At 43.1% G+C, this 24,113-nt stretch overlaps 1 protein-coding gene across 6 annotated transcripts in view; it reads left to right on the top strand.

Annotated features, from left to right (window-relative positions):
* ABL2 (ABL proto-oncogene 2, non-receptor tyrosine kinase) overlaps positions 1-24,113 on the top strand; it is a 45,620-nt gene that overhangs the window by 14,165 nt on the left and 7,342 nt on the right. For 2 of the 6 annotated variants that reach the window (XM_039730206.1, XM_039730202.1), the window contains exons 1-9: positions 12,204-12,403; positions 16,051-16,221; positions 16,926-17,221; positions 17,762-18,034; positions 18,782-18,866; positions 20,875-21,052; positions 21,714-21,898; positions 22,177-22,329; positions 23,154-23,243. In XM_039730206.1, the coding sequence (XP_039586140.1) occupies positions 12,298-12,403; positions 16,051-16,221; positions 16,926-17,221; positions 17,762-18,034; positions 18,782-18,866; positions 20,875-21,052; positions 21,714-21,898; positions 22,177-22,329; positions 23,154-23,243 (1,537 nt within the window). In that variant the 5' untranslated portion in view covers positions 12,204-12,297. Of the gene's footprint in view, positions 1-5,728; positions 6,381-7,090; positions 7,312-12,203; positions 12,404-16,050; positions 16,222-16,925; positions 17,222-17,761; positions 18,035-18,781; positions 18,867-20,874; positions 21,053-21,713; positions 21,899-22,176; positions 22,330-23,153; positions 23,244-24,113 lie in introns of those variants that run through there. The other 4 variants (XM_039730205.1, XM_039730201.1, XM_039730203.1 and 1 more) reach the window with 3 other exon arrangements.

The following is a 24,113-nucleotide window of genomic DNA, read 5'->3' as shown; positions in this document are numbered from 1 at the left end:
ACAATACATAGTTTCTAAAAGATTGACTAGGAATTTTCAAAATAAGAGGAGCAGTTTTAGGGTTTTTTTGGTTGTTTTGGTTTTTATTTTTTGTTTGTTTAGGTTTTTGGGGTTTTTTGGGGGGTGGTTTTTTTTGGTGTTTTGTTTTGGATTTGGTTTGGTTTTTTTTTTTTTTCGCTATGATAGGGTGGCATTACAAGTTGATCTAAGAAGTACCTGATCTTGAAGTAAAGTTTTACAGGATATTGCCTATTTGTATCCTGGTCATCTGAATGCCAATATGATAAGGTTGAATGGATGGAAACTTGTCAAAAGAGACCAATATTTGTGCCCAAAGAGTCTAGTTCTGCCAATGAGTCTGTTAAGTCTAGTTTAGTAGCAATGAAGTTCTTACCCTGGCCATCTTTCACTGCATTTTCGTTAGACCCAATTCAGGTGTGGAAGTTTTACTGAGCAGCCACGTCTGACGTTGCTGGGAAGAGGACACACCATCCCAGCTTAGTCAGTCCTTCTGAGGGCTGCTTCCACTTGCTGGATTTGCTCACAACTATTTGATGTTTGCCATTACTCAGTCTCTGGCGTCAGAGCACAAGGTGTGACTGTATGTTTAAGTCACTGATCTTTTTAGAGGAAAATAATTCAAAATCTTGCTCTGTTCAGGTCCCTGCTGGATGTTCTCCAGGCTCTAATATTTTGTATATCAGTCATTGATTTGGGTGCTGTTCAGAGGCTTTCCCTTTTTGGGGCACTATTCATGATGAAAGCATGGCCTTTAAGGGGTGTTGGTCCCACAGCCTCTGCTGATGCATCGTGCTGGAACTTCAGCATCCTTGCTGGAGGAACTTAGTGTGCTGGGTGCTTCCAATTTTCAGCTCTTGGGTCAGTTTTTCAGGGACTGATCATACAGGCTTTTAAAAAATTTAACATGGTTGTGCATTGTGTGGTTTATTTTAGACTTAGAGACTTAGCTCTCAAAGCAATAATAAGTCCATATTTCCTTACCTTGCTGTTTTTGACAGTTTTGGCTCTATAACCTATCCAGGTTACTTCTAAGCAGCAGCAGCTCTGTTATATTGACTTTTAAGTGCTTAAAGTAGCTTGAAAACAGTGAGAAGATGGTTTCTGGCAGTGATGTAGATGAACAGGAAACATGTCATTAATTCTAAAGACCCTTCAAATAACTTTCAAATATTAATTATTAGCTCCTGATTCTATAAAGTCCTTCTAAGCTGAAAATCCATTTTAAACCTCAAGCACAGGCTCTTGCAGTCAGGAGTTAACTGGATCTGCCTCTGGATTCTCCATGGCTTGCCAAGGAGCAGCTCCTGGGCTGAGGCATGCCTTTGAGTTTGCCTTAAGGGTACTTTTTCCAAAGAAATTTGCAAGTTAAGTAACAGTCACAGCAGCTTGGAGTTCCAAAAGAGAGCTGCCCTGAAAGGCAGGTTTAGTGGCAGGAGCTGGCAGTGACTGACTGGCTTGTAGTAAATATGGGGTGTCCATAAGGATGGGGTAGGAAAGCCCTTGCTGGAAACAGGATCTGCATGGGATGGTAAATGTTCTGCTTTCTAACTGCTGTACTGAGGAGGGCTATGGTCATTTCAATGTCTTCAAAATACAGGATTGCCATTGGAAACTGCTGTTAATAGTAGAAATGAAACTGAAAGGTCTCCCAAGCTGCCAAAAGCTTTGGAGTGGCTTTAATTTCCAGTACCTGGACAAAAGATGGAAGACAGGATCCTGTTGCTGTAAGAGGCTGAGTCAGAGTGAGTACAAGTTCACCATGAGTTTTGGTAGCTTGAGTAGCTGATTTGGAGTAGGTTTGTACTTTGAGAGGCTCAAGAGAGAATGTTTTGAGAGGAGCATGTGGGGGACTGCCTGTTGTCTTGGGATTTCCAACTTCAAGGCAGCACCTGGTGTGCTGGTAGAGCCCAGTAGTGAGCCCTGATCCCAAAGGAAGCACTTTGTGTGCCTGGGTCCTGCAGGGGTACAATACAGCCCTGTGTAATCCAAGCAGTCAGCTGTCTGACAGCCAGTACAGGCCAGCAACAACTGGGAATGTTTTTCTCTGGAGTGGGAGGAAGAAGGAATGAGGTGGAACTCTGTCGAATTAGAAAAAAGAAAATATCTCAATTGAGCAAGAGAAAGGGACCTTTCTTGGCCTTTCAAACCAGAAGATGTGGGGATGCTGTAAGTTGGCACAGCCAGACTTTGGTCTCAATTTCAGTTCAAAATGGACATTTCAAAAAACAACACTCCCAAATGAAGCACTGTTGCATAGCTCCAGCTCCCTGCAGCCAGCTGTATGGCACAACTGGCAGAAGTCTCGCCATGAAACCAAATGCAGCAATGTCCTTTTGCCAGAGCCTTTTACTGGAAAAGCATCATGCTATGTCCAGTAAAATCCACCCAACCTGCTGTTGTGGATGGATGCAGTTTAGGAACTAAGCAGTGCTTTCCAGAGCAAGAGGAAACCAACTGCTGAGTGAGCCACAATGTTACACCTCCCACTGGGAATTTCCAGCCCTTTCCCTCTTCCTTCCTCCTCAGAATATATATAGTAAATCCACTAAATGGAGCACTGGGGGAGGTGGCACCCAAAGGCAGGAGCTGTAGCAGAGGCTGAGTGGCCCCAGTTAAAAGTAGCTGACAATACCATGACCAATCCTGTGAGCATCCCAGTCATACCACCCGTCCTGGCAGCAGGGGAGATGCCTCAGACAGCTATGCTGGTATTGAGTGGGAGGAAAGTTCCTTAAATAACCACCAGTGCCTCCTGTTCCCTCAGTGTGTCAACACTAAGTTGTTGTTTTATTCTCTGAACAGGAAAAATTAGTTAAGTCATTGTGTGGCAAGCAAGTGACAGAAATGAAATAATGTTTTTTGCTTTTTCTAGCTGCTGGATCTGTTTTAGCACACAGCAGATAATTTCCTTGTCATTTTGCATTTCTATTCAAAAACCTCTAAACAGTGGATGAAAACCAGGACAGAAGAGGAATAGATTTGGGTAAAATCAGGGGAGTAGCATTCTATTGAACCTCATCACTGACTGCTCCAAAAGAACCCTTATCTAGGTTTTGGGTTTGGAATACCTGCATTTTGAGGGGGTAAGGCAGCATTGGTGCCTTCCCCATCATTGTTTGTCTTTGCATATGGTTAAATTACAGTTCATAATCCATCATTGAAAAGCCTTACTCTTAATATACCTTACACTGTCTGCCTCTTCTTATTGCAGGTGAGTAGCAAGTGTTGTTTTGGTGCAAAATCAGTAAAATGGGATTTCATTTAATTAGTATTGTCTCCCAGCACGTCACAATTCTAGATAATTCCAAACAACTGTTTCCCTCTTCCATATTTCCCCAGCACAAGGAGGGGATGTTGGCAGTGGTATGGAAAAACAAACCATTAGTATTCAGGTTGGCATTGTAAATGGCAACAGATCTCAGCTCTTTTGGGGATTTGTCTTTTGACAAATTGTTAGATACATCTGAAATTGTAACTACCTCCCTTATGGTGTTTGTTTGTCTGTAGACCAGATTCTGTCCTTGCTAGCCAGATTGAAGGTTAGTCTAAGCATTTTCCATGCAATTTCTGCTTTTTGAAATGGCAGTCATGAACCTAGGCAAAAGATGTGGCCTAATGTGTCTGGGGAATTAAGTCACTCATTTCCACACTGTTGTACTTTGCTTGCTTTTCTTTACTGCTCTGAAAACAAATTAGTAGAAAAAACATCATCTGCAAGATAGTTTTGCCCTGTTGGCATCCAGGGACAGTCAAGTTTTCTGCCTCTTGGGTTATTTCTCCCTAGAGCAAATGATGCTTCCTTTAACTAGTCTCCTTGTTCAGCAGTCTTCCAGTTTCCTTTGCAAGATAATTTTAATCTTTTTTTTTAAAGTGATCTTCACTTTAGGATAGCAATATCTGTTGACCTAATCAGACCATGCACTGCTAACCACTGCTTGTAGTATATAACTTGTTAGAAGACCTCAATTTTTTTTACTGAATAGGGTCTAGAAATGAAGAAACTCTCAAACAGGAAAAAAGTCTTTTACTCAGCTTTCTAACTTTCCTTAAATTCAACTGTTTGTTGGGGTTTTTTAACTAAAAGCAGCTATGACAAACAAAAAGTCTTTTACTCAGCTTTCTAACTTTCCTTAAATTCAACTGTTTGTTGGTTTTTTGTTTAATTTTTTTTTAATTAAAAGCAGCTATGACAAATGATGTGAAGAAGAAAGCAAATGGGAAGTGCTAAACTTGCTTACAGGAGGTTGAAGCAGCAGAACAGGATTCAGTGTGACCATGTAGAAGGTGGGACACAGAGGAAAATGGTTCTGCCTTTGCATGTGAGGTATTAAGTTCTGAGCTGCCCCTGTAACAGCAGGAATCCATTTCTGAGCTGTAATAAGACATATCATGACAAACATTTAGAATCATAGGCTCTCTGTAGCCTGGAGGAGAGGTAGAATGAGATAAGGGCTTATAAAAATCATGAGTAGCAGAGAAAGCACCTACAGGTACTGATCATCTGGGATTTGCTTTGTAGAGACTGAGGCTCATCAAATGAAATTAGGAGATGTCCTGAGCAGTCAGAGCCTGTTCTTTGTTCTACAAAGTGCTGGGAGCTCTTGCTGCTGTGGCAGCAGGGTTTTGTTTATATGTGAGGTTAGTTTGCAATATTTCAGACAGCAACTGGACAAAATAAGGCCTGTCAGGAAGTTTCACTGCAACAACACAAGCTCTGGCTCAGAAACACCTTGAGTACAACACGTTGGAGGCTTAGAAAGCATTCTGGAATAATATGATTACCCTTTTGCCAGGCAGGATGCTGGGCTGTAAGTGACCCAGGACAGTGGTTGTTGTGTGCCTAAAGAATTCCAGTTGTCAGCTGGCTGTCTTGCTTTTGACATTCTTAAGTGTTCTGCTAAAAATGAGGGGCAGGACTTGTTTTTCCTATCATACTTCCCTTAAATGTTCTGTAGTTTTGATGTTAACAGTCAAAAAGTGCTGTACTCCCTAAAAGATAATCCACAACTTGTAAAGTATCTTTAGAAGCAGACAGATAAAAATAAAACACTTGTATCTTAATGCATAAAATTCCATCAAGTTTAATACATTTAATACATACTTCTCTTGAAGTAATTAAAAATATTGTTTCTTCTATTATTCTGTCTTAAAATATCTGACCTACTTAATAATATCCATTACAAACATACTAAATTATATCAACATTTTCAACCCAGCTCCACTTAACTTATTCAAAATTTTGTCTATTTACTTGCTGTATCTTTCTTTGTCATAAAACTGATTTCATTTCTACATCAGCAAGTCAAACTTTCTGTAGTTTGAAGTACTTTTAGGAGTACTGAGCTTGCTCGGTCTTACAGTGGCTTCTTTTCCTTCAAAACTGTATTAATTCTGCCATAACCCAGGAAGGACTTTTCCAAAGACATTATTTCAGTGAGTACATTCTTGACTTAATACTGAATTCAGATACGTGGGGGCCAAACACTGCAGTTAGATTTGGAAAAGCAAACGTGGTGACACAGCCTGAAACTACAAAGCCATGGCAGCGCTGAGCTCGGAATTCACCCTCTGGAGAGGCTGGGCTTGGAATTCTGCCTCTGGAGAGGCTGGGGCTCGTGTTACCCTGGTCCCTGAGCAGCTGCTGGGCTGGGGCTGCTGAATGGAGCCCCTTGTCTGCTGGCTGGAGCCAATGACAAGTGTCTGGGAAGCGGTTCCGCAGCCTGAGCTAAGTTTAGTGCCGTGGATTTGTTCCTCTGACTTCACATTCCCGCTGCCCCCCACAAAGGAAATCAGCCCAGAGGGCTGAGGAGGAGCAGGACAGCCAAACCTCGCTCAGCCAGGGCTCAGCTGGATGGCAGGGGATTTCCACCTTAGGAGTTTTCCCTGGTTCTGAAGTTCACAACACGGCATGCAATTTTTCGGCAAGTATTCACGCTAAAGCTCGGCCTTTCTTGGAGGAAAGGAAACACTTGTTTGTTTTCTAAAACAAATGTATTTCAAAGGAGGCAAGATCACAAGGGTATTTTAGTCAAATGAAGTAAATATTCTAAAAAGGAACCCCCTTCTTTGTTCAAGAGAAGAAAATACTGTGGACGATTGTTTGAACAGCATCTTGGTTGCTGACAAGTGAGGTTGAGAGTTTTGTGATTTATTTTTAGCTGGAGAATTTTTTTTTAAAACAGAAGTGCTGTGTAGCCTTGGCAGTTGCTGCATATTCGGTGTGGGTGGATGGAACTGAGCAATCTCATCTGTGCTAACAAGCGTTTTGGGATTCCATTAAAAAATTAAACCCATGTACTGGAAACTGAAGCTGTACCAGCCCACCTGGGGAGCTCTGCCCTCCGAATATCCTCCACAAGGTAAGCAGTGCTGCCTGTCCAAGGCACTTGCAAAAATACTTGGGCCTCAAGATGTGACATCAACTCCGATTTGGGCTATTAGATTGACATTTTCTTTCTCTCCTGAGATTACAGGTCAATGAGTTAATCTCTACCCTCTCCTTCCAAGTTTTTCCTCTAACTAAAAGAGCTAAAAATAAATTTCAAAAAGGCAGCTTAGAAACAGTTTAATGTGGTCATTGATCCAAGTGCCAAGTCTAAGGAGAGTACCTAAAACTGTAAGGTATCTAATAAGATGTAATTATGTCACTGGGAAAATAGCTTGGACATTTATGTCATGTTAGCTCAAAGGTCTGATCAGTTAGTGCTTTACAGCTGCAAAATAAACCTCTCTCCAGCTAGACTTTGTGAGTGTGGGTATTTCTGGTTCCTTCAGGGATGGGCTGAGCTGTGATTTCTCAAGTAGCCTTTTTGCAGAAGAGCTCTTACTTCAAGTGTTTGTGTTACACTGTGAGTAAATAAGTACCCATTTGATTTGCTTAGAAGTAGATAATATCTGGCTTTGATGTGGCCAGTAGTAGCAACTCCCCAGGAATTCTGTTGCAGTGAAGTGTAATCCCCATTAAGCAACTTCTCTCCCGAGGTACTGATTTAAAAAAGTGCTAAATGACTTGCTGTAAGCTGTCGTGTATTTGGCCATCCCACCTTTCCTGGAGCAGGACTGGGTGACCTAATCCTCCTCACCCTTCACACTGGAGAGGTTTACTGGAACTTGCCAGGACAGAGGAAGAATGTCAAACGCACTTTTGATCTACAGTTTCCCAGTTACCTTCAAAATCTGTGTCCCTTCACTGCACTCCTTTCCCTAAAGCTGACATTGTGGCAGCAGTTGCTGTCTGCTGTGGGCAGCATTCAGAGGAGAGACTGGAGCTTCAGTACTCAATGGAAGGAGGTATGTGATACAGAGCATTTACCCTTGCTGCTCTCTGCTTGTTTCTAAACTCTTGCAGTTGCAAAGCTGACTGGCTCTATAGGAGCTGAGCAAATCCTTGGGAATTAAGGGAACAAACACTTGGATGCAGTGCTCACAATTTTGCAAAAGGGTTACATTTGTAGTTTTTTGTTCTAAGAACCTCTTTGTATTTAATTTTAATTACATTAAAATCTCTCTTCAGGAAAGGAAAAGGTTTTTTCCTTATCTGCTGTGCTGTTGGGTTTTGGTTCCTCCCCCAGAGGCTCATTTAAAGAAGTCAAACTTGAGCTGTGTCTGGTCCAGTGCTCCTCACCATTCCCAGTACCTGTGCCAAGATCCAGCTGTTTTTACCTTCTAACAGCTGTTAGGTCCAGCTCTCTTGTGCTCACATGGTACCTCACCCTAAAGTGCTTTTTAAATGCATCTAAACCCCTGCATCATTTTGCTGGCTGCACTTACCAGAATTGCTTTCCTGACAGAGTTCTGTGAAAATCTTAGAGGTGATGAGAGTCAGACTGTTTGGTTAACAGTGTTGTACTGAACATGATCAATACTTCATCTACTTCAAAATTCTCTCTTAAAACAGCAGAGCTACCAAATGCTGCTGTGGATGTTCAGTCATAGCCTATACTTAGATCTATGAAGAAATTTATATATCTTAGTTTCAAGGAATGAAGATTTTCAAGTGAAGGCTTGGGAGTTTAAGCTTGATTTATTTCATACTGGATTCTGCAACAAAAAGCTACTTCATCAGAAATTAGTTGAGGAAGAAATAGGGAAGCACAGCATTATGTTGATAATGGGAGAAATGTGTCACTGACATCTAAGCAAAGAAATGGGCTGAGGGACACCTTTGATTGCATTAACAAAGGGAGGGGATAACTGGTACCAAGGAAACAGAAGACAGGCAGTTTTTCTAAAATTTTAACACAGCTAACCCCTTGTAATATTCAGGTAGACAGACAATGTCTTGAATTCTTCACACCTTGGTGGAACTAAATCAATTGAGATCAGTATCTCTCTCTCCTTTTACCAATTAGATTCAGTAACAACAAATCCCAAAACTTTGTTTTCCCTTGGATTTTTGTATTAAGCTAGCCAAGAAGCCCCTCTTCTAGGCAAAACCCACCACTTTAACCCCTGTTTCTTATCAGCACTTCATCATGCTACAAAATTAATCTGTTTGCAAGGGATGAAGCATATAGAGAACCCTTTCTCCATGTATTTCTCACTTGAAACCAAAGATCACTTTTATCTGTGTCAGATATATTTGGATGATTGAGGCATGACAGTGCTGCCAGCTTGAAATATTTCCTTTTATATGATATGAGCTGTTTATGATGCAATTTTGTCACTGACTCTGAAATCTCCTCCCTTTCTGTCTCTCCCAGCCTGGTACCATAAATAGAAACCTACTCCTTGCCCATCCCGAGTTCTTGGCTCGGAGCTGTATTTCTTGGCTTTCCTCAGGGGGTTGTTTACAATACTTAAACCTTGCCCCACTCTGTGGGAGGCCCAAGGACTAACTATGGCTCTGTGCTTGGCTCTAGCAAACCACATTATTAAGAGTCTGGTTGCTTTGCAGGAGAGGAACACCTAGGAATGGCATTTAGGTAGTGCCTGCATTTTACCAGGGCCATGTGTGAGCTCTGTGACCCCTTCAAAGCGGTGTTTTGCACGGCCACAGGGATGTCAGCAGAAAAACTAGGTGGTCCATTTAGGGAAAGGCTGCAGTCTGTTACAGGGTAAAGGAAGTTCATAGGTCTGCTTCAATACTACCACATTATTAGACAGCAGAAACTTGGCCTGTTCAGCACTGGTTGCTTTTCAGTGTGTAGCTTGTCTTGAGTATTTTTGGTTAGCAGGAAGCACTGAGACTTGGCTTCAGAAACAAAGCTGCTGTAGAACTTGATACTGTTCCAATCATGTCAGCAAAATAGGAAACCCACTTGCTGCTGTGTTATCAGTTTTGTTTCCTTGTATTCATTAAGGCAGAAATCCTCCCACTAAGAAGCCAGTTAAAGATCTGAAAGTCCAGTGTGTAATGTGATGTATGTTTTGGAGGTGCAGTGGAAAATACCAATTATACCAGCACTTATTAGGTACCTGATGGTCTGCTTTCCATGAGTTGATGACCAGTGCCTGTTTTTTGGTGGTCTTAAAAGTAAGCAACTAAAATGAGTCTGTCTGTAAAACTGTGTCATAGTTAATTTATTGGTGTTTAGTTTAAGGACTGAAGAGTGAAAATGAGATACATGGGATCTTGTAGGGATCTTGGTGGCTTTGTGTTTGAGTTGTCCCTATGTCAAAAAATACATTCAAGTCTACACCCTGTGGGTTTTGCTGTGTCAGATTAAGATGTATGCAATAACCAATATTTACCCCATAAACCTCCTTGCCTCTCTCCTTGCATTGACAAAACAAGCACTTTAGCTTATGGCCAACAACACCAAATCAATTTCAGGGCTGTATTTTCATTAACATATTCTTTACTTTGATTAAGAGATGTTGAAATTCAGAGTATTGCAAGTTTTTTAGAAGCTCCCTAAACTATACATTACAAAGTAGCATAGTCAGCAAGATTTCCTTTTATTCAACTTTTACCCACTGCTGGAAGAACTAGAAAAATGCTTCTAAATGGATGACTTAAGTTGTACAGGAAGAGTAACCACTCTCAGGAAACAGCTTTGAAGGGCACCACAGGGAATTGGGTAAAGAGCTGGGAAGAACTGCTGTGCCTGAAAGGTGGATTCTTCCACTGAGGAAGTTGAGTGTACCAGAATTAAGATTTTATGTCATGCACTTACTGTGAAGAGCACAGGAACAGGATGCAGATGTGGGTGCAGGTGTCAAAGTGATGGCCTGTTGTATAAAATATCTATCTAGGAAAATCAGTTTTAAGAGAGATAATGCTCATCTAGAAGCCAGAAAGATGCTGGATTTTATTCTGGCTGGATGCATTTGACAGGACCTTATGAACTGCTGTGTACTCCCTGTCCTTTCTACTGGAGAGCACCTTCAGGAGGGTGCCTGGAAAGAATGTAGGCACAAAATTACTCTGCTGTAGGAGACTTATAGCCAAAATGTTTCTCACCAATAATGCCACTGCTGGCAGCTACATGGTTCCCATCAGGAGCTCTTAACACACCAGCCAGCCATCAGCCTTTGGCTACAGACTCTTCTGACAGAGGCTAAAATTGATGGGGTAAGTAGGGATATGTGCAAAATACATTATTAATCCAACTTAACTTCCTGCTAATCCTTCTTTGTTCAAAATACCAATTACTCATCCGTTGTACTTTAACTAAGAAGTAAATGTGTTATTTTAGCTAAGGTTAGTAACTGTCACTGCTGAGACTAATCTAGCCACAAATCCATACATAGCTTGCCCTTCCTGGTACCATTTTAGGTAAGGGTGATTGTCACAAAGCTCATCCAAGTCTTTCTGAAACTGTGCTGGCTTTCTCCACAAATTCTGATTGTTCTTTGTGTATTAACAGATATGCTAAGCTAAGTACATATGCCAGTGTAATTCAGAGTACTTGGAGCAAATGCAAGCTGAGAAAACAGGAAACTGCAAGAAGCAAAACAAAGAGGAAAAGAGAGAAAGCCTAGGAGCTCCCAAGTAAGGTGTCTCATCCTCTGACTACTGGGTAGCATGCTGCAGGATTCACTAAGCTGGTTTTGGAAGAGGAAGAAAAGAGGTCACCCACTTGTCACAAGTTTAGGAACAGCAGTATTCAGGTGTCCTAAGTTAATTGATGCAGGTGAAATGACTTTTGTCAGAAGGCATATGGGAAAGGCAACTCCTCATCATCCCAGCATCTCCACAGTTCTATATACTCTTTTTCTACATTCACAACCTTACAAGATACATGCATTTGGAATAAGCCTGCTTGCTTACCTTTGGTCTGGTTTGAATCCTCATCACACCGTGCAGCTGCCCTCTCACAGAATGAAGTTCACAGATCATGGAAGTGCTGCTTTCTTGCCTCACTGGACTGCAGCAACTCCTGTCCCCCAACAAAAGCCTAAACCACAGACTTCCCTTTCCCTGCTCCCTTTTATACCCCTCTGCAGGCCCACCACCCTCCTAGGTGTGAGACTGCCATGGTGAGTGCTGGTTTGTTAACCCTTCCATGGCCACCTGGCAGGAGGAGCCTGTCCTGCCACAAGGCAGCTCTACTAGAAAACCAGGGCTTTTAAAGAATTCATCAACAAATCTGGGGGGTTTGAGAGGTAATTTGATGGGACCATTGTGGAAGCTGTTCCAAGTGTTATTAAATCAGTAAATGTGCAGCTCAGACTGGGTGCACTGTGCTGGCCTTGCTTCTGTGTCTTTCTGAGCTCCTGACACATCCAAGAGCATTCATGTGCTTAGTGTTTGTAATGTGCAGCTCAGACTGGGTGCACTGTGCTGGCCTTGCTTTCTGTGTCTTTCTGAGCTCCTAACACATCCAAGAGCATTCATGGGCTTAGTGTTTGCACCTCTCCAAGATGTGGATTTTCACCAACAGCCTTTCCTGATTCCTGTTAGTAGTGCTCCAGCAGTGGTATGTGGAGTGGAAAAGTGAATCAATCTGGGCGGTCCCCTTAATGGGTGATCTGTTTTGTAATTTGTGCAAAGGAATTTCTCCAAGGAAACTGTTTGCTTTCTTCCCAAACACTTTGTTACCTAACTCGTAGTGGAACAAAACTCTGTCTCTCCAGCTCATCTCAAAGTTGTTTCAACTTGCAGTCCAGTCCCCACATCCTCTGTGTGTTCAGCAGTCCCTGGAAAGCTCCACCCTCCCATGCAGCTAATAAGCAGTTAGCCCAGGGCCTGATTTTCCCAGTCTCTGCTCTGCCTGCCAGCAGTGCTTCCTTTCCCCTTGGCCCCAGCCTGCGACTGCCGTGTGTGGAGCCCTGTGCTCAGCCCAGGACTCGTGGTGCCAGGCAGCCTCTGTGCCCTCTGGGAAGCACAGCATGAGTGTGGGCACAGTGCTCTTCCAGTCCAGCAGCTATGGCAAGGAGGGCACACTGCTCTGCTGCCTCAGCGAGGGCCCCTCGGAACCCGCTGGCAGCTTCACAGGTAGGATGCTCGGGGTGTCGTCCTGTCCTTCCCTTTCCTCTGTTTTTTCAAGTGCTTCAAGGAGGATGAGGTTTTTTCAGTCTGTCTTTGTCTTGTAGTATGAGGCCAGCCACAGGCAGGTGTGAGATTGCCAGCTTTTGTTGGGATTTTAGGATTAGTGAAATGCTTCTTTTCTATGAGCAGTTACAGAGTATTTCAGAAATGGAGACTACTTCAGCACTTAATGTGACTCTAAAATTTAAAATTCAGCATATTCTACCTTCTGCTCTGAGACCAAAGAGATTGGTAATTGCAGCAGGGGTGGGGGACAAAGCACCCCTTACATGGTAGCTGGATAGGAAAGCTTTCATATCCGGAGAGAAGCAAATTGTATTGTGGGAATAAAGAAAAGGAAGGAGATGGATGAGGCATAACCTCCTTGTGTGACTGTGTATTACTTGTTCACTAAGTGATGATGTAAGTTTTCCATTGCATAGGAAATTAAAGTGATAATATAAGATTTATGGTTAGCCTTGGAAAGGAGCTGATATAAAATGGAATTTCCCAGCTCATTTCCTGACTTCTGGTGTGGACTGAGCTCACAAACTGTTCAGCTGGAGGGGCACCATTGGTGACATGCTTTGTTTGTGATCATATTTCTCTTCTCTGATGGATGGTGTAGACCCCACACCATATGGAACAGCGTGGGCTGTTGTGGAATTATAACCTGCAAGAAATACTTTTGTATCCTGGTAAAAACCCCTTTAGGTGTTGGGTAACTTTTACAGTTATTTAAGCATTCAAGTCACTTTAACATGAAAGTGAAGGAAGTTAGTGAGACGTGAACTCTTAAAAGCATTTGATTTTTAGGTAATGTGATTTTTAGGTAAGCACTGTAGCTAAGTGACTGAAGCTTCTCATCAAACATTAACTTCTCCTGGCTTTTTTGTACATCAAGTGGGTGTTAAGAACCTGTACCAACCTCCCAGGCATTCCCAAGAAAGTGGTAGGAGTTGCACATCTGCTTTGACTCCCCTCTGCCAGTCCAGGAAACCCCCAGATGTTTCCATGTGGGCAGAAGTCTTGGTGCTGACCAGGTGGCATTCCTGCTGCCTTCACCTTGCCTGCACAGGGCTTGCTGCAGCAGCTCTGGAGCTGGGCTGGCCCTGGGCTGCTTCAGGCTGTGCATGGATAAACACTTTGTGCTGTCTGTGGAGCAGGGCTTGAGTGCTTAGTGTGTGAGCTTGTCTGGCTGGAGAGAGAAACTTAAAGGATGCTTTGACTTGGAAGAAATGTTAGATTTTTATTTAAAGCCTTTCACTGGTTGGCAGATATATAATTGAAAGTAAGAAGGGAATTAACACTGTTAGGTATTTTTGAGCTGAAAGGTTGGGTATTTTTTGAAAACTGCCTAGTCTGTGGAGCAGGGCTTGAGTGCTTAGTGTATGAGCTTGTCTGGCTGGAGAGGGAAACTTAAAGGATGCTTTGACTTAGAATAAATGTTATATTTTTGTTTAAAGCCTTTCACTGGTTGGCAGATACCTAATTGGAAGTAAGAAGGGAATTAACACTGTTAAGATATTTTGGAGCTGAAAGGTTGGGTATTTTTTGGAAACTGCCTATTTTTGTGTTTGCTCTCTAGCAGAGATGTGTAAGTCAGGGTTCTCATCCAGCACATTTCACTTTGCTTAAAGCATTGAAACACTCATAACACAAGTCACTGTAGGAGCATAAAGAATGGATTATTTAATTAAATAGTATTTTTACTCCATAAAGAGAGCTGGATTTAGGAACTGGTGTTCTTTCATGGAGCTGAGTATGCACACATCCAGCCCCAAGAAAATACAGTGGGATATTGGCAGCCATGCTGTAATGTAGGTGGCTGAGCATTGGGATTTCTTACTTTCCATGATATCTTCCAGTCTGATGGGTTAATATCTTGCAAAACTAATTCCAGTTGTAAGTTAGGAATAAGTGTATGTAAATATTGCATCTGCAGGCAGTGCAATCAAGGAACTGACATTTTGGTGCCTCAGTATGTAGGCTCTTCTTTTTGTGCTAGGAGAGCCTTGACAGAAGGATACTTTTAGGTTATTAAGTAATTGCAAGATGAGCAGGTTATGCAAGAAATAGAACTCTGAATAATTACCAGGAATGCAGTCAAAAGCCACTTAGCTAAGTTTAAAATGGAAACAGAACAAATCTCAACCATTTACTTTCTCATATACATACAGTACAGTTAAAAAATTACATTTTAGGCTGGAAACCCCCCATAGTCCTCATTTTCCAGGCTTGAGCTCTGTCCTGTGATACAGATTTGGCATATTACTGTGGCTGTTACATGGCACAGGCTTCTTCCTGTTTTGTGTCTCACTGACTTCCCAATTTTCCTGTCCTGTGCTGCATTTGAGCTCTTTGTTCCTTTCTCAATTGCCTTACAGAGCAGCTCTTGCTCATGAGTATAAATCTCAGGGGCCTGTGGAGAAGGGGGTAGGTGTAGCCACATACACATTCTCTGACAGTGTCTGCCTAAAACATCCCAAGCCTGACTTCTCAGCCCATCAGAAAATGGGCCAAACCAATGACAGTAAAGCAAAGAAAGCCTCAGCTTTTTTTTAGGGAGAACTTATTGTGTTTTGTGCATTTAATGAAATCTCTTTGCAGTATACATTTCTCTATGAAAGTTCAATTAGAGAATTCAGAAATAGATATTGGGACAGGGATCTGTGCTGTCAGAGAAAAAGTATATAACTTTAATAAGTATATAACTTATTATAGTTACTATTACTATAACACCTCCATATGTTTTTTTCCCTTGAGCAGCCCCCATTTATGACACCACACCATCACACTTTTTCTTTTCTTAATATTGATGTTTACTCTACTACATGTTCCTGGAAAACCTCTCAGTGAGTAAGAAAGCCAGTGATGGTCTTGACAGAGCACTAGCATGAAGTGTTCACAGTTTTGCTTCTTACTGCAGTTCTTCCTAAAACCCTGTGGATTTAGATTAGTTTTAATCATCACAAGAACTGTAGGGACCTCTTTCTTTTGTTGCTAAAACATGTCTGATTCCTCCCCCCACTCCCTTGTAGTGACAGGTTTGCATCAGTTGTCTGTTGAAACAGCAAAACAGAAATGCTGCTGCCAAATACCCAGCATCACCTGTGCTGCCTTCTGTCCCTGCTCCTGTCAGTTTTCCACCTCTGTTTACACAGTCTTGAAATGTATTACAAATCACTGCGATTCCTGTTAATACTGAACCAGTTACTATCCCAACTTACACATCTCATTTGTGTCATAATTCACTCTTACTTGTATTTGTAGTGTTGGTTTCAGATCCAGGCTGTGTCCACCACAGAAACAATAACATTTTGTGATTGAAAGGTTTTCTTCACTACTTCATGTAATTTTAAAAAGTGCTTTTAGTGTGCACCTATTTTTAATCTATGAATGCTTAAATAATTTCGAATACAGGTGTAGATATATAATAAATATTAAATAGAAATTTTATATACATAGCTTACTATTTGCCTTATAGCAGCTAAATCACCTTCTCCAGGAGTTGGACTCGATGATCCTTGTGGCTCCCTTCCACCTCAGGATATTCCCTGTTTCCATGATTAGATCTGTACACAGAGTGATTGCCTCTCGTGTCCTTTCCTCAGAGGCCCTGCACCGCCCCTACGGCTGCGACGTCGAGCCCCAGGCACTGAACGAAGCCATCAGATGGAGCTCCAAGGAGAACCTGCTTGGAGCCACTGAGAGCGATCCCAATCTCTTTGTTGCACTTTACGATTTTGTAGCAAGTGGTGACAACACACTCAGCATCACCAAAGGTAAGACTGGGAGTGGGCTTGGAAACTTAGCGACAGAAATCAGGGAATGGAATCCCTGCCTGGATAGGAATGGGAGTAGTGCATTAGAGAGTGGGAGTACTGCACTTAGAGAAGCTGGTTCCCTACAGCAGTGGTGGGAAGCAGACAGCCCGTCCCTCGTGGTGATGGAGGGACACCTGCTGGGCAGTTCTGCTGGGACAGGCACAGTCCAGCCCTCTCCTGTGCCCGGCTCCCCACATCACTGGCCCTGTGGGATACCTGCTGTAGGAAGGGCAGAGGGAAATGGGTACATCATAGATGGCAACAGAACTCAGCAATTTCAACTGGGGGCAGAATCAAGAATTAAGCTTGCCAGACACTTTCTGATTCTGGTCAGTACATGTGTCAGAGTTGTTAAATCGTATGTCGTTTAAAGCTTCAAGAAAACAAACCTCATTCCTCCAAGAAAATAAAGTCTTCCTATTCTAATAAGCTGGATAAAATAAGCTTTTTGAATTCATCTCACTGCACTAAATCAGTGAACATTATCCTAGGTATTCTGTCTGAGCCTTTGCTTCATAAATATTTTATACATAACAGTTTAATTATAAGATCATTTCTTTTGTTAAGCTACAAACCCAGGCTCAACTTATGCTGACTTTCTCCCACAAGGAGACCCAACAGCTTGCACTGTGCTTATTTTGTGTTTTTCTTTCTGGTCACAGGTGAGAAGTTGCGAGTCCTGGGTTACAACCAGAACGGTGAATGGAGTGAGGTACGTTCGAAGAATGGGCAGGGCTGGGTACCAAGCAACTACATCACTCCAGTGAACAGCCTGGAGAAGCACTCGTGGTACCACGGGCCGGTGTCCCGCAGTGCAGCAGAGTATCTGCTCAGCAGCCTCATCAACGGCAGCTTCCTGGTCCGGGAAAGCGAGAGCAGCCCAGGGCAGCTGTCCATCTCGCTCAGGTACGAAGGACGTGTTTACCACTACAGGATCAACACCACCTCGGATGGCAAGGTGAGGACCTCTGGGGAGAGGAGATGAGGAGAGCATCTTGCAGAACCAGTGTTAGTATAAAAGAAAATGTGTGCCAAGGGTTTGGTGGTGACGCCCCAAAAAGCGCCTTGGAAGAAGTGCAGACTGCTGAAAGTAGCTGGGTAGCAAGGCAGCTGTGGTTGGAGGTGGGGGTAGCCTCCCACTGATCCCCTTAGAAGCAGCAGAGCTTTGATAAGTCAGCATTTTTAACCAAGATGAAGTAGTGGCATGTTGTGTTGAGAGACCTGAGAATTCCAGTCCTGTAAAGCACAAGGCAGGAGACATTTAATCGTCACAAGAACTGACACAGCTCTTAAGTGATGGCTTATATGTAGTTGCCTTCTGCAGGTAAAAATCCCACAGATTAATAGTTATTTGCCCAACAAGAACAGAACAAATATGCTAAAATCCTGGTTTTCTGATTTTTTAAAAGGACATCAGAACATTTGTACCTGTTTTCCAACGTTACTGAAAACTTCCAGCTGCCTTCATTCAAGCAGATTCCTGTTTCTTGCTTGACAGGTCTATGTGACAGCAGAAAGCCGTTTCAGCACCCTGGCAGAGCTGGTGCACCATCACTCCACGGTGGCAGATGGGCTGGTGACAACTCTGCATTACCCAGCACCCAAGTGCAATAAGCCCACCGTGTACGGGGTGTCCCCCATCCATGACAAGTGGGAGATGGAGCGCACCGACATCACCATGAAGCACAAGCTTGGGGGAGGGCAGTATGGAGAGGTCTACGTGGGGGTCTGGAAGAAATACAACCTCACAGTGGCTGTGAAAACGTTAAAGGTGAGTTTTCAGATTCTGGGCACTGTTCATTTGGTCACTATTTATGACAGGAGTGAGGAAATTGTAATGTTCTCAACTACACCTCATGATACTAACATCCTAAAATGGAGTGTGCTGATCTGCATAAAATCCGTGTTTGGGAGTAGCTTTGCAGATCAAAGTGACCCTATCAAACTTACACCAGTGCACGTGGCTTAGAAACAAACTGGAATTTTGGCCCAGCAGGAACTGCATGTCCAAGTCAGACCAATAGAAATGCTTTCAAACCCAACTTCCCTTCTTCCAGAGGAGCTGTGGAGGCTTTAAAAAGTCAAAGATGTAGAAAATATCTTCTATAAGCTGTCCTCCACTCCTGAAAAAATTCAGCTTCTCCATTTCTCTTCCATTTCAAAACATGTTGGTTTTTTTCAACATTAACAACTGCAATTCTAAGTAGCCCCTGAATAAGTTAATTTTTATAGCTATACAGGGGAACTAAGTCAGTAATCTTGAGAATCTTCCTCTCACCAGCCACAACACAAGCAAGCCTGGTCCTGCCAGGGTACTGCAGATCATCTGCAGGACAGCCAGGCAGCTGTTCAGGGCTGGTACAGTTTGCTTTGGTAAAAACCAAAACAGCAGAATGGAGGCAAAGATGTTTAATATTAATAATATAATAACATTAATATTCAGCCAGGATGTGTGGAGTTAACCAGACCTTGGTCATGAAGATAAATGTTCCCTTCTTTTGCCTCTTTGTCTATCTAGGAAGATACCATGGAGGTAGAAGAGTTCTTGAAAGAAGCTGCTGTGATGAAGGAAATCAAGCACCCAAATCTAGTGCAGTTGTTAGGTGAGTGAAATGCCTTGCTCTTTGTGTTCTTACTTAGTCTTCATCTTGGTAGAAACTTGCCTGGTTTAAATGCAGTGGCAGCTTTTCTGTATTTATATAACTTTATGAATCCTGCCAGGGTACTGCAGATCATCTGCAGGACAGCCAGGCAGCTGTTCAGGGCTGGTACAGTTTGCTTTGCTAAAAACCAAAACAGCAGAATGGAGACAAAGATGCCATCATTAATATTCAGCCAGGATGTGTGGAGTTAACCAGACCTTGGTCATGAAGATAAATGTTCCCTTCTTTTGCCTCTTTGTCTATCTAGGAAGATACCATGGAGGTAGAAGAGTTCTTGAAAGAAGCTGCTGTAATGAAGGAGATCAAGCACCCAAATCTAGTGCAGTTGTTAGGTGAGTGAAATGCCTTGCTCTTTGTGTTCTTACTTAGTCTTCATCTTGGTAGAAACTTGCCTGGTTTAAATGCAGTGGCAGCTTTTCTGTATTTATATAACTTTATGAATCAGGTCAGGTTATGGGGTGCTATTTTTGACAGCTTTATGTAATACTAGAGCTAAGAGACACTAATTTTAAATAAAACATCAAATACAGTCACTTACATTAGTAGACAACTTTGCTGTTGAGGCACGACTGTTACATAAAAGTTTGTAATATCATCCTCCTGCTGGTTTGTGTCCTTGGCCTTAAACATGCTCCAGGGTTCAGTGATCAGGTTCAGATTCCTTCTCTGCTCTCTTAAATCAGAGTTACAAAATAATTTTCCATGGCTTATTTTTCTGAGAGAACATGAAAAAATTATAAGAAAATTCAAAGTGAAAGGAGAAATTCTCTTGGAAGCGCAACAAATGCCATTCTCCATACTTCTCAAATCAGAGACATTTACAGAAAAGGCTGCATTGGAAAGAACAAATTAGGCCACGATTAGGCAGAAGACACCAGATTGCTGCTGCTGTAAGGAACTCTGTGTATCACCAAATAAGTACATGAGATCAAACAACTCAGGACTGGGAAAAATCCACAGGCTTTACATTGTGACTCTGCCCTGTTGTCTCACTGGCAGATGCATGATATGATGATCATTATTAAATAGTTTGCATAGCTCTTAAATCTACATGCATAAAGATTCTTAAGGAGACATGCTAAACCTTTACTAGTGTTTAATTGCCTCTGGATTTCTGGCAGTTTCAGAAGTAGAGCTGTCAAGCCAAGCCTAGGATGAAAGGAGAAATGTGAAGAATGTGAAGGCTTTTACTAATTACAGAACAGTTTCTGTACCCACTTTAAAAAAAGGGCACAGATGAAGTGTGTGCCAGCACTGTCTGGTTCCAGGAGCAGCAGCTCCGAGTTTTGTCATCAGAGAGCTGCATTTTTGCTCTTTCTGATGCACAGTGCTTTACTCCTGAATGTGTAAAGAGCTGCGGGGGGGATCCCAGAGCTGTGACAAGAGTATCCTGTTGCACTCCTCCTCCGCCTTTACATGCTTTGTACAGTGACTGTAGCAAGGAGTCATCCCAGGAATGTGTGAGAATGCTGCTCTAGGAGCAGCTCCCACCGTGCTGATTCCTTACCCAGCACATGGGAGTGCCTCACATCACTCTGCAGTGACATTTCAGTCTGGAAATCTTGCCAGCTGACAGGTACATGCTTCCTTCCAGTTGGCCACTCTTCAGCTTTATGAAGGCAGAGAGGGTAAGAAAAGCAAACTGTGTGTTCATAATTCCACTTTTTTCATTCTGTAACCTTTCAAAGAACAGGACTACTGCTTCATGAATATTAGATAGGAATAGAGATGCTTTCATAGACATGTTTCTCTCTATCCATAAAGTGGATGGAGAGAAAAACAGACAGAAGCCCTGAGTCTGGGCTGCACTGACCTGGGTCTTGTCCATGGAAGTCTTCACTTTCCCAGAGGAATACCCAGCAGTACAAAACACAATGAGTGGCTGTTAAATCAGGAACAGTGGTGAGAAAGGGAAGCTTTATTCACTGCTGCCTGCTGCTCCCTGCAGGTGTGTGCACCCTGGAGCCCCCGTTTTACATCGTGACAGAGTACATGCCCTATGGGAACCTGCTGGACTACCTGCGCGAGTGCAACCGCGAGGAGGTCAGCGCCGTCGTGCTGCTCTACATGGCCACCCAGATCTCCTCTGCCATGGAGTACCTGGAGAAGAAGAACTTCATCCACAGGTGGGTCAAGTCATTTTTGAGCTGGTACAGTTTCAGATTGCAGTGATAAACAGGCCACCAGTTGGAGTACCTGGAGAAGAAGAACTTCATCCACAGGTGGGTCAAGTCATCTTGAGCTGGTACAGTTTCAGATTGCAATGATAAACAGGCCACCAGAATGATGGGCTGGGAATTGCAGCTTTTGGGGAGGTTTCTGCCACAGTTGGGATTCACACTGGCTGTGTTTGCTTCAGTACTGTCTTGCAATAGCTTTTCCCCAGGACTTTCATAGCAATCTTGTGCCCATCTGGCTGGCAACACCTGTGTGCAGACATTGCCCACCCAAAGTCCTGTTCAAATGCAGATAAAGCCATGCCATAAACCTGTTACCGAGTGTTATGAGCTGCTGATCCCATTCTATCCTCAGGAAATATAAACTTGGCACTGTAACAGCCACCATTACTGAAAACTTAATAGAATTTAAAAAGTTAATCCTTATCCAGATTTACCTTATTGCTCCTAAGAATAAGACCACTCAGTTTCTGACACTGTTCAGGACAAAGCTCACCTTGCTTCTACCTGCTGCATACAGAGAGCACTTCCTGATCCAGGGAGCAGGGCCCCAAAACTGCATTCAGAAGCCCTGCTCCTGCTGCAGTGGTGTCCTTGTTCCTTTGTACAGGGACCTGGCAGCACGGAACTGCTTAGTTGGAGAAAACCACGTGGTGAAGGTGGCTGACTTTGGCTTGAGTCGACTCATGACTGGTGATACCTACACAGCCCATGCTGGGGCCAAGTTCCCAATCAAATGGACAGCTCCCGAGAGCCTGGCCTACAACACCTTTTCAATCAAATCAGATGTGTGGGGTAAGAAAACTCACCTTCACTGTCCTTTTCTTGTTCATTTTGGTTTTTTCTGCCAGCCCAGACAACAGCTTGCTTTCTGGCCTGGGCAGAAACCCTTGTGAAGAGAATCACATGCCAGGGCAGAACTTCATGAATCAATAACATCTTTAGCATGTGATATCTCCACGTAGACTGACCTGGAATACCTGCAAGGAAACAATGCTGTCTCAAGCTGCAATGAAGGCCACAGAATAATGAACAGACTTCTGACCAGCAATTTTGTTTTCCTCCTTTTGCAGCCTTTGGGGTGCTGTTATGGGAAATTGCTACCTATGGGATGTCACCATACCCAGGCATTGACCTCTCTCAGGTGTATGATCTGCTGGAAAAGGGCTATCGGATGGAGCAGCCAGAGGGGTGCCCTCCCAAGGTCTATGAACTGATGAGGGCATGTGAGTATCTTCTTCCAGTTTTGGGGACAAAACCTGGGAAGGTGGGAGGAATCTGTAATTAACAGCAATACTTAATCCTCAGCTTGTCAAAGTGAGGGTGGGCTTCAGTTATGACACAAAGAAGGTGGGGAATGATGAAGGATATTACTGCTTAAAAAACCTCAAGGAAGCTGACAAAAGCCCAAAAGCTGGGGATTCCTATGATCATAATGCAAAACAAGCAGAATGCCAGTCACTTTCCAGACCCTGTGGTGATACCAGCAGACAGTGCTTCCAGAATACATTCTTCTGGTGCAGATTTCTAACTGCAGAAATTACACTTTCCATCATGATATTCTTCTGTAACTTCCCAAGCTCCATCTAGGATCAAGGCACTCTCCTCCTCTTTCCCCCAGAGGGTCCACACATCCTGCTTTTGGAAGGGTCTGCCTGAAATATTAAGAGCATGGGAACAGGATGGTGCCTGAAGCTTTGCACACCCAGTTATCTGTGATTGGGCTAGATGTGTTCAGTCCAAGCAGCCAGGGTAGCAAATATGGAAATCTCCTTTGCCCAAGCAATTCAGAAAGGGGGACAGGGAGATCAGGAAAACCTGTAGAGGTGGCAGAGAGCTGGGATGTCTAGACTTGGTTCCTTCTTCTCATGATTTGTTTGTGAGGGTACAGTAGGGTACTAACTGCTGCCATGAATCAGTGCCTGTGGATGGCTCTAAAGCCTGTTTAACAGTGGGTCAGAGTGTGACTACTTTCTGTCTCCTTGGACAGAAGAAAAATTCATCTCCCTGTTTCAGGCACTGAGATTCACTCTGCTTTCTGGCATTGCAGGCTGGAAGTGGAACCCACCAGACCGACCTTCCTTTGCTGAGACCCACCAGGCTTTTGAAACCATGTTCCATGACTCGAGCATCTCAGAGGGTGAGAGCTGCTGTTGTTTTCTTCCTGAAACAGCACTGGAGGTTATCCCCAGAGTGCTGTGTCTCATGGATGGGCCCTTAAGGCTCTTCTGCTGGCAGTTGGGTTGAAGTGGAGCTCCATCTCTTATTATTTTAGCCATAATTGGGATATATATGTTTTCTTACATGTTTCACAAATACTGAATAAACTTCAGCCATATTCCGGTGCAGGGAACAATATAATTTCATTTGAGCAGTAAATGCCAAAGAGCTGATTTGAAGAATATTATCTCTTCTGTCAGAGGAAATTTCTTGTTTTCCAGGCTGAAGAGTGAGGAATGGTAAGTGATAGAGAGAGAGAGAAGGATGTATGCATATCACAGTCCCTTGCTGACTGCAGCAATTAGGTCATGAAATATTATTCTACCAGCCTCCACTTTTAACAAAGTGTGTTTTAATCTCTGGATTTTCTGCTTAGCTACTTCTAGGAGCAAATCTGTGCAGCTCAAGTCTGAAATATAATCTACCAGGAGGTAAATAGTGGTGAGGAATGTGATACTATTCAGCAGACAAGCAGAAATGTCAGAGCATTCTGCTCAATTTTTAAATTAAATATGCAACTGATCCATCAACTTCTCTACTACAGGTGGAATTTTACCAGTGAGGATCTGTAATAGACACATCCAGTGGCCACACAAATGCCAAGCTGGGTGTGGCCAGGAGGTTGTAGGGTTTCTCCCCTTTGTTTTCTTTTTCTTTTTGTTGACCTATTGTTGGCATGTAATTTTCATTTCTTCATCTAGGAGGATGCAGTGCTTTGCCACAAGCAAAGCAGCTTAGATCCAGATCCAGGGAGGACACAGCTTCGGGGGTGCATCAGTAGGAGGCACCT

Source organism: Passer montanus, unplaced genomic scaffold, assembly GCF_014805655.1.
Source record: "Passer montanus isolate IOZ18808 unplaced genomic scaffold, ASM1480565v1 scaffold71, whole genome shotgun sequence".
NCBI classification, from domain to species: domain Eukaryota; kingdom Metazoa; phylum Chordata; class Aves; order Passeriformes; family Passeridae; genus Passer; species Passer montanus.
Note: the sequence above shows the minus strand (reverse complement) of the source record. Positions and strands in the feature narration are given on the sequence as shown.